The sequence below is a fragment of the Mycteria americana genome, chromosome 5, assembly GCF_035582795.1.
Source record: "Mycteria americana isolate JAX WOST 10 ecotype Jacksonville Zoo and Gardens chromosome 5, USCA_MyAme_1.0, whole genome shotgun sequence".
Classification (NCBI taxonomy): domain Eukaryota; kingdom Metazoa; phylum Chordata; class Aves; order Ciconiiformes; family Ciconiidae; genus Mycteria; species Mycteria americana.
The window spans coordinates 18,240,642-18,262,032 of NC_134369.1; the positions used below are offsets into that span (position 1 = coordinate 18,240,642).

At 48.3% G+C, this 21,391-nt stretch overlaps 1 protein-coding gene across 3 annotated transcripts in view; it reads right to left on the reverse strand.

The window, feature by feature from the left end:
* TSPAN32 (tetraspanin 32) overlaps positions 1 to 19,770 on the reverse strand; it is a 32,650-nt gene extending 12,880 nt beyond the window's left edge. For all 3 annotated transcript variants that reach the window (XM_075501457.1, XM_075501456.1, XM_075501455.1), the window contains exons 1-4: positions 19,639 to 19,770; positions 17,447 to 17,561; positions 16,017 to 16,114; positions 8,974 to 9,048 (exon numbers count right to left, since the gene is read on the reverse strand). In XM_075501457.1, the coding sequence (XP_075357572.1) occupies positions 8,974 to 9,048; positions 16,017 to 16,114; positions 17,447 to 17,561; positions 19,639 to 19,704 (354 nt within the window). In that variant the 5' untranslated portion in view covers positions 19,705 to 19,770. The remainder of the gene's footprint in view (positions 1 to 8,973; positions 9,049 to 16,016; positions 16,115 to 17,446; positions 17,562 to 19,638) is intronic.
* Between the last annotated feature and the right edge of the window lie 1,621 nt (positions 19,771 to 21,391).

The following is a 21,391-nucleotide window of genomic DNA, read 5'->3' on the forward strand; positions in this document are numbered from 1 at the left end:
TGAAGAGCTGGAGGTCAAGGAGAACATAGTGAAAGGAGATGTCTGGATTGTCTCAAAGACAAGCCTACCTCTCTCCTTTCTGCCTAACAGGAATGCTCTTGACATGGCAGAGGAGGAAGGCAAGCATGGCAAGCGGAAGAAGGATCCTCCTCTCCTGTGGCTCTTTGTGCCTTTGAGGTACCAAACGGAGCACACGCACCGCAGCCTCAGAAGAAACTGCCAGCTCAGCACTTCACGTTCTTTCAGCGTCGCCAAGAGGGATGTATTCACTAGCACCACTCAGAAACATCCCTTCAGCAGCAGCTACTGCAGACTCCCTCGCTTAGCTATAAACCGCAAGTTAGTCAGTTAAGATGTGAAACTGGAATAAAGTGGTTGACCCACTCGAAATCCTTCCTTGCTCCAGTAAGAAAAACACTTCTGCATTTCACTATCCCTGTCTTCCCTTTCCTCCCCCGCACGCAGAAATGCACATGTTCACAGCATGTCAGAAAGAGGGGGCAGATGCAACTGCTCGGGTTTGGATAAAGCAACGATGCAATCGCAGTGCAACAGAGGAGGGGAAACTGCTCTGGGTGCTTTAGCCAGGTTGCAGAGCAACTCCCACCACGTGGATCGAGCACATGGTAAGACGGGCTCCCCCCGCCCCGTGCTTGGCGAGGCCTCCATTGCTGTATCTAACACAGTCATTACAACTTGCTGCAGCTTTATATTTCCTTAATAGAATGTCAGCCCTCCTCCTCTCCAGCTTTCCTGAAGCCAGTCAATCCCAGCTGCAGAAATCCGGCCAGCGCTGCAAACCAAAGCGGCCTTTGAGGCCCCCCCATGGAAAATTGCACAAGATGAGAAGGTGCTGCTCGCCCTCTGACTGCTGGTGGTTAACTGGGGACCACTGATGCGAGAAGAGCAAGACCCAGATGAGGCTTTTACCTAAACGGTTTTCACCTTTTTTCTCCAGTATATATATACACGAACATACACACACACACATAATTTTTTTTTAATAACTCATGCGCTTCCCTTCACTTTCTGGTATTGGAAGAGGACCAGGCAACCCCTGACCATCTTTTGGTCCATCACTGAGCGAATACACAGAGGGAGAGAGAACAAAAACCATCGTGGAACCAAAAATTCAGGAAAAGTGAAGCCTTACAAAGCTGTTTCTCTCTGATCCCAGCACTTCCATCGGGTCCTTGCGCAAAACATTTAAAACAGCAGAAAGTGCTGAGCTGTTACACTGCTCACGTCCTCCTCATTTCCCATTTCCACACCCCAAAACAACAGCAAAAATCTAGCTGTATGGGCGCTATACAACCCACTCAGCCGGTGGGCCGGGGGACATCACAGCCCCATGCTCAACCAAGCCACAAAGCCCCGAGGCCACCTCTGTGCTACTCGGGTGCAGCCAGGAGCATCGCTTTGTGACTGTGGCAGAGCACCAGATGCTTTGCAGGGAAGCATAGAAACCCCAGGCAAGCAGTTAATCAACACCAACAAGTTTTTTCCCTAAATCCTCTAGATCTGGGGCTGCATCCCTTGTGAGTAACTCCAGCCTCAGTGTTTCAAGGTCCTCTTGGGGTTTTGGTGGGTTTTGTTTGTTTGTTTGCTTTTTGTTTGGTTGTTTTTTTAAACAAACTTTAAGTATTTCAGTCCATTTTGTAACGGAACTGCAAACCCAACATGCTGCCAAGCACCCACACCGATCCTTGGTGCTCCCGTCACTCAGACACACAATCCAGCAATTTATGAACCTCCCAACATCATGGTCAGATTATCTCGGTCATCCCCCCTCTCTCACCAAGTAGTACTTGAAACCACTGCCAGGCAAGACTGCTTCCCAACAGAAAGTATTAAAAAACATTGAAAAGAGTTTTGCTTAAAAAAAGTTGTATCAGCGATAGAGCTGGCCCCAGGGCAGCACTGTCACCTCCGAGCTGGCGGCGGCTGCCCCGCTGCAGTGAGCGTCCTACAGCCACAGGAAGGTTGGATGTGCCACGGTGACAGCGACCATCCGAGTGGCCTTGGGTACCACAGCTGACGCTGCTGGAGACGGGAGCTCCAGTTAACACTCTGCCACGGAAAGCGGCAGAAATGGAGCCGTGTGGGTTCAGTGTCAGGGCAACGATAAATTATAAAACCCGTGAGTGCGAATGCCTGCGTGGCGTGTCAGACGAAGGACAGCAGAGTCTTGCTGGGGCGGAGCAGGCCATTAATGTGTGATGAGAACATAAATGCTAGGAAAGAGTCACGATATTTAAAAACACTAAGGAAGGAGGAGGGGTTTTCCCCATTTTTTGTTTTTTCCATAGACTTCCAGACTTCCAGACTTCCAGAGACTGGGGAAAGCTCGGTGCTTACTTTAAAGTGATTGTGCCTGGCAGAATAACAACAAGAGCAAGGGGGACATCAGATTATTCACTGTGTTTTGGCAGTCGTATCACTGCTTTTCGCAAACGGTCTTGAAAGACCCCCATGAGTGGCTACAATCCTGATCCAGCTCCACTGAATCAGAAAACAAAATGACACTACCTGTATGCTTCTGGTCTGGTTTCAGAAAGCACCTGAACACACCTTCAGCTTGTGTTTAAGTCCCATTAAAATCTCTAGGACTTAAGCCTGCCTTTAAGTATTGCCTTCAGATGAGACAGACTGGACCCTGTAAGACTTTGTGCCAACACACACTGCTAGTGGGAGCAACAGAAACGAACGCACCATGGAAAAACCACAGACTTGGTTTGCCACTGGAAGGACCTCTACGATCCCACTTAAGAAATTACCTGGGAAGTGCTGGGCCACGCCTTGCGTACCTGCAGAAACAAGCAATGCACATGCACGTGCTGGTTTTGAGCACACAAAGACGGGATTCGCCTCCTGGGGACCCAGGCCATGCCGTGTCTGGCATTGCAAAGGTGCTGGTTAGGAGGAAGAGCCACAGACAGGAGAAGACCAGCGCTGATCCCGTATGCAGGGAAGGGAGCAGGGAAGCTGCTCTTTTCAAGAACAGGCCCCATGTGTAGCAATGCTCATTATTTAACAGCTGCAACTGTTAATCCCAGCTTTGCACCCCAGGCCCTGTTAGAAAATCACCCCCTCAAAAGATACCACCTTGCTTACTAACAAAGCTTAAAAGAGACTGTTTCTCCTTCCCAGTATGAGGAGGGGAGAGCAAACAGGTTCCTCCAAAGAAATTTTCAAGCAGAGCAAGACTGCAGGAGAACCAGAGTGTGCACGAGTGGTTTGTGTTCCCCATCCCATAAAAAGCTAAATCCTCATGTTTATTCTCTGAGTACGTGCAGTGCAACGCAAAGATGCTAGTGCTTTTCTAGGCATGTGGAGCCAAAAGCCACTGGTGAAACCTCCTTTTGAAATCACCCAGCAACTTGAGAGACCATTTGAAAATTAAGAGATTGCCATATCATTGCAGCCAGTGCAAATTCAAGTGACCTCTTCATCCAAAGGACGTGGGAAATCGGGCCTTTATACCAGAAGTATGGGCAACTATTTGCACCAGTGCTTAGTTTCAAATTTTCCCCCGAGTTGGGAAATCATAATTTAATCAGTTTTAAGCTAACGTTTACCTGCAAACAAATCTCTGTAGAATGCTTGTTCTGCTGCAAAAGTCCTTTCATGTTGCAGCAATTTTATTTTTGCCCCTTCACCCTGCCATCCTGAACGGCTTATGGAGCCAGCATCGCAGGGCTGCTGGAAGGATCTTCTAAGCAGCTGCAGAGAAGGGGAACAGCAGAAGATGACGTGACATTGAAACTCCTCCGGCCCCTTTCACAGCAGGGCCCAGAACAAAACCCCAAACCTATTTTTGTGTTGGCTAGCAAGGGTGCCAAAAGTCTTTTATACTGCAGCTGCAAGGCTACCCTTTCCTCCAGCCCCTCCAGGCAGGTTTTTAAAGCAGCAGTTAATGGGTGAGGAGAGAGGGAAAGCTGCGGAGGAGGAGGAAGCAGCAGCCTCCCCCACCAGCTGTGCCAGATGTGGCATAAGTCTCTCCTACATCCCTCTCCGCAGGTCCCAGCCGCATTGGGCTGCGCTGGGAATGACTAAAAGACCTCACCTAAACAGGCAGCGGTTTGTGGTAAAGGAGCTGCCATAAAAATAACTTTGGAAAACAAGACTCAGCTCTTTGGCTTCAGGAACCAGGACTTCCTAACGTGGCTGAAAACCAGCTGAAAACATCATCATTCCGTGCATGAAAGGTGCTCGTGTAGAGGTCACCGTCCCTGCCCTCTCTTGTACATCGTTCTCTCATTTGCTTTGATTGCACCACCAGTGTCAATCCTCAGACAGGTTTGTGACACTTTCCTACCAAGACCACATTTTGACCAGATGGGCCATAGGGAGGGCAACCAAACGTGCTCCTCACCCTTGTGGAGACCCTTGTCTGCGCTAGGTCGGACATGGAAAGGGATCAACTCTCTCAAGTGATTCAGGCCAGGCAGAAAAGCACACTGAAGTTTCACAGGGCTTGGAGGCTGGGCTGGGCTGTTTCTGGAGCCATGGGCTTGAGAGCGTGATGGGACAGAGGTGAAGGAGGAGTGCTGGGCGCAGCAGGTGAGGATGGGGCTCAGGAAGAAGCCGAGCTAGAAAATACTGAAACGTGAATGGCTCAGCACTGCAGCTAGCAGGAGAAAAGGTCTTTCAACAACCTCCAGATTACAAATATTTTCATTTCAAATTTTCCTCCAAGCAGCTGACCTGCCCAGAGAGTTTTTCACACCTCTGCGAGTGACAGCAGCACCTTTTCTGTCAGCGCCGTTGGCTAAGAGGCAAAGTGTTTCTTTGTAAACTGGGGGTAGACCCTAACAGAAAGGCTGCATTACACATCCTGGCAACACAGGGAGAGGATCGGGGATGTTACTCTGACTTATTTGTTCTTCCCCATTTTCTTCACCATTTTCTTTGCAGAACCTACCAAGCAAACATACTTTGCGAACGAGTAGTTTATTAGTTGCTCATTAAAAGTACTTTAACGCAGACAGACGGTACAAAGCAGCCTGAGAAGACAGTACGGAGGAGGCCTGGACCTCACAAAACCCATTCACTGGCCACATGGATGGGTCAGTAGAGCAGGAATAATTACAGTGCTGAACAGAGGGATCAACCTTTTAGGGTAAAGCACAATAAACCTCAGAGTCATTATTTTTGCATGTCTGGTATATGTTATTTTAAGAATAAAGACAGGTGACACTGAGTCTATCTGGGATGCAGGTAACTTGAAATTAAAACACATGGCATCTTTCTGAAAGAATTCATTCAGGAACTACAGAAGGTCACAAAATCAGAAAAGAACGGGAAATGAGAAGATTCACAGTTTGTTTACAGTGCCCATGTCTGAGAATATCGAACATTTACAAATAACTCTTCTTTTTCCCCTGTCTTGCATAGCTTCTCTGTAAGAAGTACTGTAAACAGGCCTCTAAAGGAGTCACAAAGGCAAAAAGGGCATCTTGCTTTCATCATGTTCAAATGACATTTCTATCTACTGCCTCTTGAACATAACCATCAAAACAATTTTTCAGCTGAAAATTGGGCTTTTCCATTTTAGATGATTTTCTGTAAGAAGGGTCTGCTTTATGAAGGAAATTTAGATTTCTTTTTTTTTTTTTTTTTGATCAAGAGGAGTAAACCACTGTGAGCATCTGCCGTGGTTTGGTGCAGGAGGGACCTCCCGTCTCTCGGCTTGCAGAGGGAAGGGAGGGCTCCGCTTTCAGCGCTGTCTGCGTTTGGCAGCTCACCCGTGGGGTGGGAGAGGATGGGATCTACCAACGCCAGCTCCCAGCTGGCATGTCCAAATGCAACAGGCTGATTTTCTGTCTGGCTTTTCACTGGAAAGTCAATGTGTTTTGCATGGAAAAAATGCAAATTTTTGTTTTAGCCGTGAACATGGGGGCAGTAGCCCCTCGGTGCTCTCAGAGGCACTGATTCAGGCATCTGTAATGGGCATATTCATCTGTATTCAGTTTTACATCCCCGATTTCTCTTCCTTTCTTGGTAGCTGTGTACATCCCATCAGGCTTACAAGACACCTGTCAATTTGGCTGAGTTTGATTTTTTCCCCCGTATTACCGCAATTAACTATTTCTGACAGTACCAACATGCAGTAGGCTGGGGGAGGACACCTGCTTTAATTTAGCTCTTTACTTTAAGAAACTCAGACAAACAAACGGCTCTATAATGAGACTTCAGGAATCTCCCCCCTGCTCCATTTGGTTTTCTGTGCCACTGCACTACCTGTCTTTCTGTCCTGGAGGGGGAGTCACATCTGCATTTCTCTCTCACATCTGCATTTCTCTCACTGGTGAGACAGGTTACCTTTCAAGCGAAACCGAATTTCCGTATGTTTTGTAAGTGACACTCCTAATTAAATCTTTCCTCATTTATATTCCCTGTTTCTCTTTGCATTTGAGAAAGCAGAGAGACCCAAGACGATCTCTAATGGTATTTTAATTTTTCTGTTGTCAGAAACACTGCTGGTTTTCTTTATCCAGAAAGTAAACATTTTACAAAAAACCCTTGTTTTGCCTAGTGGAAATCCTTTTGCTTAAAGAAACCCAACCAACTACTAAAGTTAACCATAACACATGGGTGCATTTATGGGCAGGGCACTTAAAGCAAAAACAGGAAAATAATTTGAAGTAAAAACAGATGTAGTGATTAAGAGATATACAGAGAAAGTCATTCTCCTTTAAATATTTTCAGCAAAATATTTTCTGAATGGCACATCCCTGTATTAACCCAATACACAACTTTTTCTTGCAGCCTTTTTACACCCTGCTCCATGTTTGTGGATTAAAAAGTATAACTAAGTAGTCTATTTGGATAACGCAATTTCACAAGACCAACCAGACACACTTTCTGGTGCCTTTTCTCCTTCACTAACACAGCTTTTGTTTAAATCTCTCATTACAAACTTCTGCAGAAGAAGGAGGAAACTGTGCTCGAGGCCTCCCTTCTGTGCTGGTCATGAAAACAAAATTATTTCCATATTAAATTGTTAGCGTGAAAATAACAAATTTTGATAGTTTTGCCTGAAACCTGGGAAAATACATGCAGAGGCTGTGCAAAGACTCTTTTTCATGGAGGTCTCAGCTCTGACTGAATCTGTTTCAGCCAGCTAAGTGTAGAGGTAAAAGATACTGCTGTGCCATCAGCACTCACCCTAACATTTCCAAAGCAGCTGGACAAATTCATGGAGGAAAAATCCACTGAGAGGATTACAGGCAAAGGCACAAGCAGGTGCCACCAGCAGGCACCTGAGCCACAAGCTGTTGGCATCTGAAAAAGCATTGCTTTATGCTCGCTGGGTTTTTATGCTCCTACCTGGCCAACAGCGGGTGTGCCTGTCTGAGAGCGGGTACCTTTGGTCTGATCCAGAGTAGCCATCTGCATATTTCAAAGGACGTTCAGCTACTGTGGCCACTGGTTAGCTCTGGACAAACTTTCTAGAGAAGCAGGAACTTACCCCTCACCTTAACCTTGACTTTGCCCTTTAGATTTCTGCTTCCAAAAGGACTGGATTTTAATTTTTGCACAGGACACCAAACCGTTATGGGACAGGGTTTCTTGTCCCTGAGAAGTGCAATTGCCGGAGTCCTAGCATGGATCGAGTCTTTGGGGTTTTGATGGACCGCTCCTCCAGCACAGAACAAAATCCCTTCCGACGCTTTTTTCCTGACACACTGGTCTTCAATCCCCCACAATGTCTGTAACCCTAAAGAGATCAGCTGGCAGCATCAACGCGACCCTGATCCATTGGGATGATGTTTCATGTTCTCATATCCTCGTTGCTGGCCAGAGCATTGCAGGTTGCAGCACATGCCTGGGGCTGAGGAGGAGCAAAATGGAGATGGGGACCGACCTGCTGCATGAAACGTCTATCAAAGTCCTAAACACTTATCTGAATTACTGTTAGATAATTTGGATACTTGCCTACAATACCAGTGTTCTGCTTTCATGATTTTTTTGCAGCCCTAAGTCTCTTAAATTTTTTTATTTTGAGTGTGGGGATGCAGAAAGGGGAATTAAGACCAAGCGGCAACAAATTCCTCTGAATGAGGCGAGGAATAAATATACAAAAAGCAAATGATATCAGATCAGGGAAGGGTTAAAAAAAAGTCTAAACTTCTTTAGGCTACTAAATATTAAGTTCAATTTCTGCTTTCTCCAGCAGCCTGCTACCCTGGCCCCAGGGGCATCCCGGCCCTGGCGTAAGGGTACCCACTGCGATGCACAGGGCTGTCCCTTAGCCACCCGGCACGCCTCGACTTGACTTCCCCAGCACCTTGCATCTCCAACACCATCTCTCTACCACAGTACCAGAAAGCTCTGGGTTAACAATTCAAAACCCAACTTTCTGGCAAATTTGACTGCATACAATCTTCTCTTTCTGGTCCAGCATGACCGCAACACAAACCACCATTTTTCACACTAGTGTTTTTACTGCTTCAGGTTAATAAACACATCTCCTGGGTGTTTCTCCTGGCCATTGCCAGAGACAACCTGAACAGTCAGAACCTGCCACTGCCTTTGAATAGAGGCTCCCAACTGACGCTAGAAGGAATTAGAGCTAGCTGGAAATGACTTTTGAAAAGTCAAGCATCTCATTTAAAACAAAACAAAACAAAACAAAACGAAACAAAACAAAACAAAACAAACATCCCCTGCAAAAAAAAAATCTCAAAGCTATTTAAAATGAGACTTGCGTTTGTTTTGCCTTCAGGACAAAGCATTTGCCCTGCGTGAGGGTTTCCGTAGCTTCTCCCTTCAGATGACCCCATCAGGCAGCTGATGAAGGCGGCCCCGTTCTCGCAAAGGACGGATGCAACAGAGTGTGCATCTGATAGACCTCGGCATGGACGGCTTAATTACCACCAGATGTCCCTTTTATGGGAGAAATCGTTGCTACAAAAAAACCTCCATCTGACGAGATGCTGGTGGTATTTCCTAGCAGCCGAGGCTTACCTCTGTGCTGTGCGTGTATCTCCAGCAGGCAGCTGGGATCAATCCACAGAAGGCCAGAGCAAAACAGAAAAATCCCTGAGGATAAAGAGGAAAAATATCATCAGTTACAGCATGGGGAGAAAAGCAGCCATTTGAAAACACCATTGGGACACATTTAATACGCTCGTTTGAGCAAGTTTAGTTAAAGTTAGAGCTAAACATCCCCTTCTTTTAATATACCTCATAATGCTGGTTACTTAAAAGAAATTAGATGGATAATAATGTGATTCTCTGTCAGGAGCCCTCTAATTATACTGTGGCTGTTTGAAGGGGTTGACCAAAAAAGCACCCGGCTTCCTGCGGAGCGGTTAACCTATTCTGCCCAAATTCCCCTTGGGGAAAAAAAAAAAAAGGAGAGAAAAACATTTACAGTATGCTCCTCTTCTGCAGCAGGACTGTGCCCCAGAACAGCACCTCCTTACTGAGGGGGTTCAATCCCCCATGTTTAGAACTTGGCTATCCGTTTCAAAGAGGGGAAAACCCACGTGAATAGTCCATAAAGAAGCAAGTAATCGCGATGGAGAGCAACCTGCTCTGGAAAAGGAGCTGGGCTTTACCCGGTTAGCAAAGTGGCAGCTGCATGGCCAAGCCGCCTTCCTTAAATCAGCTCCATCCTAGTTAGACAAAAGGATGACAGAAATATAATCAAGGCCGGCAACTGACCCTGAAGTGTCTAAACAATAACGGCAACGATGCAGGAGGCGGCTTGGCTTTTGTCTTCTTCTCTAGGCTTGCAGAGCTGGAAGTTAGATGTGTTGTCTCTTTATTTGAACAGACCTGATCCAAAAAAACCCCCTGATGTAAACAGTGTTTGCCTGTTGTGACAGCTGGACCAAAGGATCTTGTTCATATTAAAACAATAATTAAAAAAAGGAAGAAAAAAAATGCCTGTAAAGCCTTTGAAAGCCAAATGTGGATTCATCAAATATGAATCCACAGCTTAGTCTTGGAATGGCAAAAGATGATGAATAAGCACCCGTCGAAAATTATTGCCCTTACAAGTTTTTCCATGCAACTGTCCCTCTTCAACAAGAAGTTATGAGGCAGGGGAAAATTACCCAACTGACTGCAACTTATTTTGGTTTCTGATTTTTTTCTGTGAATGTTTTAATAGTATGATACAGCTGAAATCACTTTAAAAAGAGTAAATCTTTCATGAAAGTTTGTCACATTCAGACGTAAGGAGAGGAAGAAGAGCGTTGCTGCTAGCAGTTCTGCTTCACCAAAAAACTTTTGCTTAAAAAGTATGGTTTTTAAAAAAAAAAAAAAGCCCCAAACTCCTCCGTATGCAGCAAGAAAGGAAAATGTGTTACTTTAAATCCTGGAAATGAACGTGAACATGCCAATAAACTGCCTTTTGCTGGTTCTTGTCCATTTGCTGCCTGCTGTGTTTCTCTGCTCGCAGCAGGACAATGTCCTGCCTGGGGACTTTGCTCCAGGAACAAGACTGCTGTTGGCATTTCACCACTTTTTCGGGGCTGCCTTGCTTCAGGCTCTGCATCAGACGCTAGGGAAAACCCTGGTACGGCTCTTAAGAAAAACCTTAAATTATGTATGTCCAGTCTCTCCTTTTAATTTTTTGGCAGATGGCTGGCCATATAGGTGGTGAGATCACTCGCTGCCTTGCCAAGAGCTGAAATGGGATAACAGAAGACCCTAAAGGATATGAAAGGAAAGTCTGATCAAACGCTGACGTGACAAGGGGGATATAAGTAGTGAAGATGAGGAAAAGCCACAGACGAAAGCACAGCATGACCAAGCGCGAACCCAACCAGGGTGTGCGGTTCAACCCCTGCAGGTACAGCACAAATTGGAAGGGGGAGGAGGTGAGGTTATATGGGCATTTCAGGTTGCTCCTCAGTAGGACCAGACCCTGCATTTTGCACCTCCTCCAACAACTTCCCCCCCCAAACAAATAGCGTAACAAAGTCAATGTTTTCACCAAAATCAAGCTCAAAGACAAGAAAAAAAAGAGAAAATTATGGCAGATGAAAAAACCAGCACTGATAGCAACGTGAAAGCTCTTCTGCACATCGTTCCAGTAAAGGTTTAATCGAGAGGACCCACCATGAACCTGGAGAGTGAGAACAAGAGCGTGCCAGTGGCACCACCCAGATTTCTCCCCCTTCCCCCGCCGTGCTCTCCCTTCCTTCCCCCACCAGCTCCAGCACTTACGACATCTCTCTGGGGCCAGAAACCCCAGCAGATTAAAATCCTCCTTCTGATCTTCCCTTCCTCAGCTCCACCCCACATCTCAGTCCTTCACCTCCAGCATTGGCTCTCCCTTTATTTCTGTCTAGCTGCTCTGGGAATACCGAGACGCGGCCCCTTGGGAAGCTCCCCCTTCATCCAGCCGGTGTGGAGCAATTACATGGCTCCGAGAACATCTTATAAATGAATTATAAGCTGCTTTTTCCCTTCCCAGCCAAAAGCCATTTGGAAGAGCAACTTTCTAATTACATTAGAAGATATTTGGAGGAAAAAAGAAAAAGGCAACGCGTAGTTTGCATACAAATGTGGAAGGGTCGAGGCTGGTTCACCATGTCCCAGACCCTTGGAGCTCCTTGGAGCCAGCCAGGGCCTGCTGCCTGCTCCCTGTGCAGGAGGCAGCCACATCAGCCGCACGGAGGGCTGTCACCAGCCAGACATCAATTACTCTTTTATGAATGACCTTGTTCCCATCCTTGCTGCAAGGAACAATTTGTCTTCGAGAGACTTGGCAGAATCCGCAGAAACAGCGTCTTGTCTGTTGGCTGGTGTATCTTTTAATTCACCTTTCTGATGCTTCCCCTTTGGTTAAGGGGGTCCGCTTCAGATGAGGAAGGGATCCTTTAGCTCAGACTGGGTTCAGCAGCTCTGCCAAACCCCCACACTCCCAGGGAAGGAGCTGACCTGTGCCCTGCTCAGCTCCAGCTACTTTTTGGTGCTGCTGTGGCCATTGCAAGGGCCAGCTCCCTGCCAGACTTCACAGCCCAGCGGCGGGGAAGAGGGGAGCTAATTTCAGATTGCATGCATCAGGTTGCATGCCTCCCTCCCTGACCCAGTTCATCTAAAAGCACACGATGTTTTTGCCTTTCCACATAGCAGACACGAGCCAGTGATCTCAGTCCAAAGGAGGAAGCCATCCTTGGGTCCAACTGAGCACATCAGCTCTGCCGGTGCCTGCTCCCCGGGGACCACCAGTGCACAGATGCCTCGCTCAGGAGTGCTGCACCACGAGGGAGAGCATGGGAGACAGATTCATTGTTAAAGCCAGATGCTGAAGTGCACTGTGGTGTTATTAAGGACCCTCTACACACTTGCCTACAATGACACATCTGGGAACAGTAAAGCAAACAGCCTGTGCTGTGTGCTGGCCCTACTGGCACATCACTCTCAGTGAAAAACTGGGTTATATCGGGCATTCACTGAGGCTTTTTTACCACAGAAATTGTTTGGAACTGGTGCTTGCAACAGCTGCTCCTCAACACAAATTTTGCTCTAGAAGAGCATTTCTTTTTAGGCTGGAAAGTTAAGGTATAAGAATTTCAGCTGGATATTCTGGTTGGCATGTGGTCCCTGCTTTTTTTTTTCCCTCCCCTCTCTTTGTCTGACCAGATACCAGCACACCGTGCCTTAAACCCCACTGGAGCCAGAGTCTTTCCTTTGTACAAGCAGTACTAGCAAAACGGCAGTTTTCCTTCCTTCTCCTCCCCTTCAACAGTGATATGGCCTTCAGGGGCCACGAGAGCTGCAGGATGTTTATGTTCAGGACTGACTGCATGATGGACCACGGATCACCAAAAAGCAGAGCTTGCCAGAACTATAGCTGGAGGACAGTCAATAAACCTGTCACTACTCTCCCTGTTTAAGAGGAGCTTTGGGGATAATAGTCCAGGATTTTAGAACCTTTTTTTTATCCTTAAGTTCTCAGTTACTCTCTAGAAACCAGCTTCCTCGCAAGTGTCAGTGGATGCACAGGGGCATCTGTCAGCTCTGGTGATGCTGCTAATGCAGCTATGGGACAAACTCCTGAGATATGTGTGCTTTAACCAATTTGACCTGTTCTGGTTTCTAACCACTGTGCACCCATTATCATTATTAGGACAGCACTAGTAAGGCCTGCAAAGACCGAGGCCCCCTCCTCTGTATACACACAAACCTCCAGATAGCCAGGCAGGGTAAGCACTTATAATTTAAATAGACACCAAAAAAAAAAAAAAAAAAAAAAGTCAGTAGAGAAACTGAGGCACAAGAAGGAGATGGGATCCACCCAAGCCAATGGCCAGGGTAATGCTCCTCTAAGCCCATCTGCATCCTGGCTAGCATTTCCCCAGGGTAGCTGGTTTACCAAGGGGCATTGTGGTGGATTAGCCACATTGATGCAGACATCCCCCGAGTGTGGCTCGGTTTGCTATACAGCCACAGATGTCAGGCACCAATAATCCGGTGTCTTCCCTCTTTGATTAAAGAGTGAATTAAATGGTCTTCTAAACAAGACACACACTTTGCAGGGGAGGAAAAGTCCTTTAAAATCAATAGTGGGGGAAGGTGAAAAATCCTCTCTATTAACAAGCAGAAAAAAAAGCTACAAGCAGGGGGCTGCACACTTCTGCCAGCTACAGCCCAGCGGGGATCAGCAGGGCAGGATGCAACACCGCCAAGTTTCAGAGCCCCACAGGGCTGAGCCCCACTCCTGCCTGCGATTACATCTCACCGCAGCCATGAGGGGCTGGCTCTCCCTGCCGGCTTTTCTTGCTTGCAGATCAGAGATTAAATAAGAGCCTTGGGAGGGGGTAGCAACTGGTGGGAAAACAAGCAGCAGGCTGGTCCTTGCCGTAAGATACTGACAGTTAGACCGGGGGATGCAATTTATAGGAGTAAGCAAAGCTCCCCTATGTGATTTCAGGTGCCGATGAGCTCCTTGAACAAGGAGCAGAGGAAAAAGTTGCTGGTGACCAGCTCTCGGGCATTTGCCAGCGCCCCCCGGTAATTTCTGAAGGGCTGGGGACACGCCACCCCCAGCAGTGGTTACGGTGGCTGCTCCCTTGCCCAGTGCCCTTCCCCGGCATCTCCCGGCGCCGAGTGCCACGGCCCGGCGCGGCGGGGAGCGGGGAGCTCGGCGGGCCCGCGGCCCCCTCCAGCGGCGGAGGCGCAGCCGGGCCGGCCGCTGCCGGGAAAGCGCCGCGGTGGAGCGGGCCCTCGCCCGGGTGCGAGCTGCCCCCCCTCGCACCCTGCCCTGCACCTTCGCACGCTGCCGGAGAGGGTGGAAACGCAGCTTGAAGGCAACCGAGGGGCACCCCGCCGTCCCTGCTGAGAGCGGAGTGGGAGGGATGCCTCGTCGCCACAGCCGCGGAGAAAGCGCCTCGCAGCCTTCCTCCTCTTCCCACAGGGAAACGATGCCCTGTCTTCACTGCAACGGTATCATCAGAGATCCAAAATGAAGACGGCCACCTCCCCCAGAGGACCAGACTGTGGATGCTAAAGCAAAGCGAACAGGATGCCCTAGGAGCCACAGAGAAAAGTAAATAGCTGGTTTGGGGTTTCTGCCAGCCAGGGGTTTCTTTGGTGGCCAGAGCTTGGCTGTGTTACACCAAACTGGCCGGGCTGGGGGAGTCCACGGGGCGCTGGAGGAAAGGACCTGCTCGCCCTGACACCCACGGCAAGGGGAAAAGAGAGCAGCATCAGGTGGCCCTTGGAGGAGGGACAGCAATGCTGGAGTTCGCTGGATATGTTTTTCTTCAACTATCCCTTCAGGAAACAGCTATAATTTTAATGTCTTTTACTAGCAGCATGTCCCAAACCATACTGCACGCAGAGTAAGGCAACCGAATACACATTATAGAGAAATTCAACTATATTTTCAGGCAGCCCTGACAATCTCCCTAGCCTACACATACCCGTCTGTTGTTTTAGATGTCGTAATTGCAGGCACGCACGAAAATATACTTCAGCGAAAGAGAGGGGAATTATACGTACTCTGCTAGCAGTATTCATGGGAACTGTGTCACTGAGGCCCCTTTGAGCGTCTCAGACAGAGAGAGGAAGACTGCGTCATGAGAAAGTGAAAACATTAACTTCAGTAGCTGCTTTGCACTAAGTTTTAAAGGTGTCTGCTTCTCATTCCACCATCAGTATCGTTTTCCCTAATTACATAGATTAGATAAATGTCTTGAAAGCTAGTTTATGTATGACAGCAATGCAATTATTTTATATTAAGCATGGCTTCATGCACAGCAACCTACCTGTTAACTCCTGCCCTTCATACAACACAGGCGAACATGCAGTGAGCAGTGCTTTTCTGCTCATCCCTCCAGCCTCGAGGCTGGAAGCTGCTGTGTTCAGACTAAACCCTGTGTGCAGGCTGGACCTGAGCTCACAGTCCAGTTTACTAATGCTGGAGCGGTCTGGGCCCAAACAGGCACTTCTCTGTGGATGATGGAGAGGAGAAAGGTGGCAGTTCAGCTCTTGTGGTACCCTTCTGCTTTCTCCTTGGAGGCTGAAACTGAGGGTTGGGCCCAAAGCCCTCGTGCCTGCTGCAATGCTTTATACACCCTGCACCATCACTGTGGTGGATGTTTGCAGTGAGGGGGGAAAGAGGGAGGCTAACTTTACTGTCACAAGTCAGAGGAACAACATGGGACTCAAAATCGCACTGCTAAGGTTTTCCCACACAAACCACGTGTTGACTTGGTGAGGACAAAAAATATGCTGGGAATCGTCATCACTGCAATTGCTTTGGCAGAAAAACACCTCCCTTTGACCCTTCTCTGAAAGCTGCATACACAGCACCTTGGCAAAAGAAACAAGGCGCAGAAGGATGCAGTCCTCAGCTGGAAGAGCTCTACAAGGTCATGCCTTTTACAAAAATGTCCCCTTGCAGCACAGGGTGGAGCATCAGGATGTCCTTCCCCAGGCATGCATGCTCCTGGGCACAAGGCAAAACAGCCCCCAGCACCACATTTTAAGGGTATCAGCCCAAGGTTACAAAAAGCCCCTCCCAGGCAGTCCCTCCTGATACGCACCATGGCGGTGAGGCACTGCGATTCCCGCACCGTGGCAGCAGAGCTCAGCAGGGCTGCGAGGATCAGGGTCATGCTGAGGCAGATCCCAAAGTAGAAAGCTGGAAGGAAGTCGGACATGGGAGCTGCGGTCAGACACCAAGACTTTGGGGCTAACAGAGGCCTGGTCTGATGCTTTCGCCCAGAGAGGGGCCAAAAAGTGCATTTTGGGGAGCTTGTCCAAGAGGACCATGTTGCAGAACTGAAATTGTTTTATAATTTATTCAGTACCCCCCATCTGTGTATGTTTGCTTGTCCAGCAGGGCTGTAAACCTCTGAGTGGTTCCCACAGCTCCAGCAGAGCAAAGCACCCTAAAAGGGTGTCAGTCCACCCAACAGACCACAAGCTGTCAATAATTTCAGTGCTCCGATAAGGATCCCCCTGAATGGGGGGTGCTGATGCGCAGCAGCTGTCCCATGGCCCCTATCAGGACTTCATGCACTGCTAATCTGGTGCAACACTTGCCCTCCGGTTTCCTCCTGGCTAAGGCAGGGTCACAGCTGGTACCCCAGGGTAGGGCTCAGGGACCACAGCGCTGCGAAGGGCTTTGCAGCCTTCACTCAGGGCTAACCGTCCAAAGACGTGACGCTTGCAAGCAAAGCAAGTGGAAACATCGCTGGAGAGGGGTGGCTGGGAAGGGAGAGCCTGCAAGGCTGCATTAAGTCCAATCTATATAGTCCCTGGCGTGTGTGGGAAAGGGGGAGGTCTGTACCTTAGCTTTGGACTAACATGGGTTTTACACCTGCCTTGTTAAACTGAAGTTGAGAACCAGGATCTAGAGAGGGTAAGAGCATGTTTAAGCCCAGAGTATAGCTTGGGAGAAGAAGCAGATCCAAGTGCAGCAGAGGCGAGCGAAGTATTTTAGTGTCTAGGCTGTTCTCATCTCTTTGCTCTAGCCTTGTACCCAAGACTCAGTTTATATTTCTCCCTTGTGTAGGGAAAAAACCCTACATTTCCTCCAAAAATAGGTGTTTCCATGCATTTCTCCTCCCAGCTTCAGTTTTCTATGCTCTGCTACAACGCCTGTAACAGTCCCTCTTCCCACGCTCCCAGGGCCCTTCCAGCCCCACTGCACCTTTAGGTCTGGCTTTGGCTGACCCCTGCCCCATGCTTTCACTGCAGAACAGGGAAAGGATGGGGAGACAGTGAATAGAGGGACAGGAGCAAATGCAGCAGCACCTGAGCACCCTGGGTTCCCACAACACCCTTCAGTGCCAGGCATGCGGGTCTGATACAGAAAAAAGTGTCTGTGGGACTGCATTAGCTCTAGTGAATCCTCCAAAAGCCAGCCCGTCTCCTTCTGCGATGCCTCTGCATTTCCTTTGACTGCTCTGGGGGATTTTGCAGCTCCTGGGTTCACCAAAGGTCTTGCTGGGATGCGACTGCAACGTACCTGCATGGTGGATGACCCTGTAGGAGTTGCTCTCCAGGGAGATGTCACTGATGAGGGTGAAATGGAGCCCGTAGTGGGTGACTGTGCTCAGTGTGGCAATGGACAACCCCAGCAGCTGGAAAAGAAGGTTTTTAGGAAGGGATTGACAAGGCAGCAGCCCCTGCTGAGCGCACAAAAAGCCAAAGCTTTGTGTGTGTCTGGATACTCCTGAGCCCCATGCAGATGCAGACAGCCTGACCATCCAAAGACCACTGCATGTACCCCAAAATGCACATAAAAGGACAAACCCTGGACACTTAAACATACTAAAGCTCTTTTTCTCTCTTGCAGAATGAGTGTGTGTGACTCCATGCTGCCTGCAGTCTCTTGGCCACTGTGTGTGGATGAAATTCCCACCACGTGAAGAAAGCCTAGAGGGTCGATGCTCTTGCAGCACACTCATGCAGTCCCACACAGCTCTGCAGGGTACACACGTGCAGTTATGAGGGCTCCCAGCTTCACGAGTAGTTTTGGGCTGGGCTGGTGCTCTCTGCTTTGCTCTTCGCAATGCTAGTCCTGTTGCCTGCTGTCGGCTATATTTCCTATTGTAGAGTGCAAAGAGCTGGGTGTTGTACTACTCTAAGTAATCCGTGCTGGTGTCTGTCTCCGCAACTTGTTGCTGGGCCATCCATGTTTCTGTCCCATCCCTGACAGCACTGATATGCCTAAGGCACAGGGTGACTACCAGCACGTTGCCCTCTGTGTTGCCCAGAGCAAGTCCAGGTGATGGAGAGGGAACATTTCTGATGGCACCTGGCTCTAGGGCAGGGGTCCTTGCAGCATGACTGGTGGCAGAGCTGGGACAGAGGCACCAACAGCGGGACAGTTAAAAACAGCTCCAACTCTAGTGTAATGAACCTAGAAATACAAGATGTGAGGCAGCTCCTAGGTCCCAAGATAAGGTTTCAGCATTTTGTGCCTTTACAATACGGAAACACAAGGCAGCTATCCCTGTGTCAAAAGTGACAGTCTGGTGTCAACATAATCACCACTGTATGACATTTTCTTCCAGTGTAGACTAATAGCTTTTGCTGGAGAGTTATAGTTTCAGAGAGTAAATACATCCAAACTGTAGCATTTTCTGCTTATAAATAACCTCATTTGTGGCACCTGCTGATCCTTCATGTTGTTCATTACTGCATATCTCGATCCACGCCCAGCAAAATGCTAAGTGCAACACTGGTTAGCTCAGATTTCTGAGAAACACCAGTCTAAAATCCTCCCAACAGCAATAACATGATTCTTGCCATCCACAGCGGCTGTACCTTAGCATCTTCCCTAAACACATTTGGTACCAATCCTCCTTTGATTTTCTCCAAATGACATATTCTGCTGTTTGGAAGAGAGAACAACGTACAGCCACTACAGCCAGTGGTCCTGAAATGTTGAAATTTGGACAAACTATAAATTTCACGTGTGGCCCAAAATAGGGCATCACTTTTTAATTACACTCTTTCCAAGCCACCAACCCTCTTTGAACTGAATACAGATTATTATTATTTTTTAAGCTTGCAAGTTTTGATGAAAAGGCAACAAGCACATACTTGAAAAACATCCATGAGAAGCGTTCCCAAGTTTCCACTATTTCCCATCAGCTCTGACAGCAGATGTCAAGAAGCTCCCCTTGAATTTGCTTCAAAAGGTGATTAAAAGGCTCCCTAGAATTGCTTTCGCTTTGCGGTGCAGATCCACAGGTCTCTCACATACACTTCCATTGAAGTCCTGCAGTTTCCTGCCCTCAGCGATCCCACCTGCAGCTGAGCACCCACCCAGCAACAAGTGTGACTGTAGCAGGTCCATCCTCCCTCTTTTGCTCCAAGGAGACAGAAGCAAATATATTTTTGCTGAAAACCACCCATTCTGCTGGCAGCGACCTTTCCTTTCTCCTTCAAGGCAGCCGCTGGGTTGTGAAAGAGCTGCAGCAGCATGACAGCCCTGAGAAACCAGAAGTCTATCAGCGGAGGGGGGGTGATGCTGGCGGCCGGCGATAACCACCCAGGGCACAACGATAACTCAGGCAGTTGGCTTTGCTTGCCCTCCGCCCGCGAAAAACCGAACGTGGGAAAACCTGACCCTCTCCGAGCAGGAATGGGAAAGGCAACAGTTCGCCTTGCCCCACTTTTGCAGAGATCTCCCCAAACTTGCCTGCTCACCATGACACAGAGGCTGGTCACCAGCAGCTGGCACTTGGTGGTCCTCATCTCGCACCTCAGTCCCATGGCTGCTTGTCCCCAGAGAGAGCTGGCAGTTGGTCCTTCCAGCTCTTGATAAAGCCTGGGTTTCCACCAAAGGGAGGCATGGCCACAGCAGGGCCTCTCGGGAAGTGTAGTCCCCACCACGTGCCGATGCACCTCCTCCTGCCCAATTATTAAATCCTGTTTAGAGCAGCTGCCTTCTGCCTGGGCTCTTGGTGGGTGCCATCAGCTCCGACACGCAGCCAGCTGGGAAAGGAGGAAAGGCATACAGAAAAACAGCCTTTCATGGAGTTTGGAGTAAAGATCCTTAAAAAAATTTTTGGAACTGTTCAATCAAGAGTCAGTATCAAAATACCCTGTTTGTCACTTTCACTGGGACACAGTTTTGCTTAACGAACATTGTCACTAACTATTTTTTTTAAATCTGCATAAAAGGTATCTTGGGAAAAAGTTTAGGAAAATGTTATTTAGAAAAAAATAACCTTTTGTTTAAAGAAGACATCAAAACCCCCAAACAGATCTGCATAAGAGTCTTCCCTCCACATTTAAAAACCACCACATGGCAATAACCTTTGCCTAAGACTCTATCAAAACTGTTATTTGCAGATGAGGGAAAAAAATCCCTTTGGTAGTATTTTATTCAGGAAAATGGCTATATGTAAATATAACCCCCTGCTCAGGAGACCCTCACCATCCATGGATATTTTGACTCCCTCCTTTCCCCTCTCTTAGCACTGAAGACCCCATGGACCCATGGCTACAGAAGACTCAGGTGACTTATGATCTTCAAAACCAGCTGCCTGCTGGATGCATATTTCCTGAAAGTAAATCGCAAAGAAGCGTCAAGAACAATCTGGCCAAAGGGAGACTGAATGACCAAGTGCCCTAATCATCCCTAGTTTCAGAGCTAGACTGGTGGAAAACAGGTGAAATGGAGTAATGGAAAACAGCCGCACTCTCCCCCAGGTGGCAAAGAATGGGGGGAAAAAGGTAAAACCATCCCATGTCAGTAACTGTAGCTACAGGAAAATGACAAAGAAGAAAGAGGAGGGGAGTGAAAAAAGGAAGGAAGATGCCTTTTGTAGAGCAAAGAGAAGCAAGAGAAAGTGAGTTGCACAAAGCCATGAGCACAGGAAAAAGCATGACATGATTTTCTGACTACATCACTAGCTTTCTTGCAAGCTTTCTTGCAAAACACCTTCGTTGCAACCTCCCGAGACACCAGTGAGAGCTGCCACAGCCGTTTCCAAAAAGAGGTATCCCCCACGGCTCATGGGTCCCTGCCCTGGTGGGGCTCTCTGATGCCCAGCAGGAGACACAGATGTACCCATGTGCACACAGAGAGCTTCCTACTCCAGCCACCAGCTGGAAACCACCTGAGAAAGACCAACAGATGGACAGCAGGGAAGGAGAGCAGTGGGGAGAGGAATACAGAGAGAGGGCAACAGACTGGGGAGGCAGCTGATGACCGGCCACACACGTCCAGGAGCAGGAACCAGATGCCATCTGTAGCAGCACAGACCCCCCGGGGACAGGAGTACAGCTGCAAAGTGACCATGTCCACATGGTCCCCACCATGTGCCAGGTGGGGAAAGTGCCTTATAAAACACTGTGGTGGACTGCATCCAAACACAGAGCTGTTAGCACCCACCGTTTCTTCTGGCGCTACAGGACAGACGGTTGTGTTGTCACCTCCGTTTTCAAGGGGAAT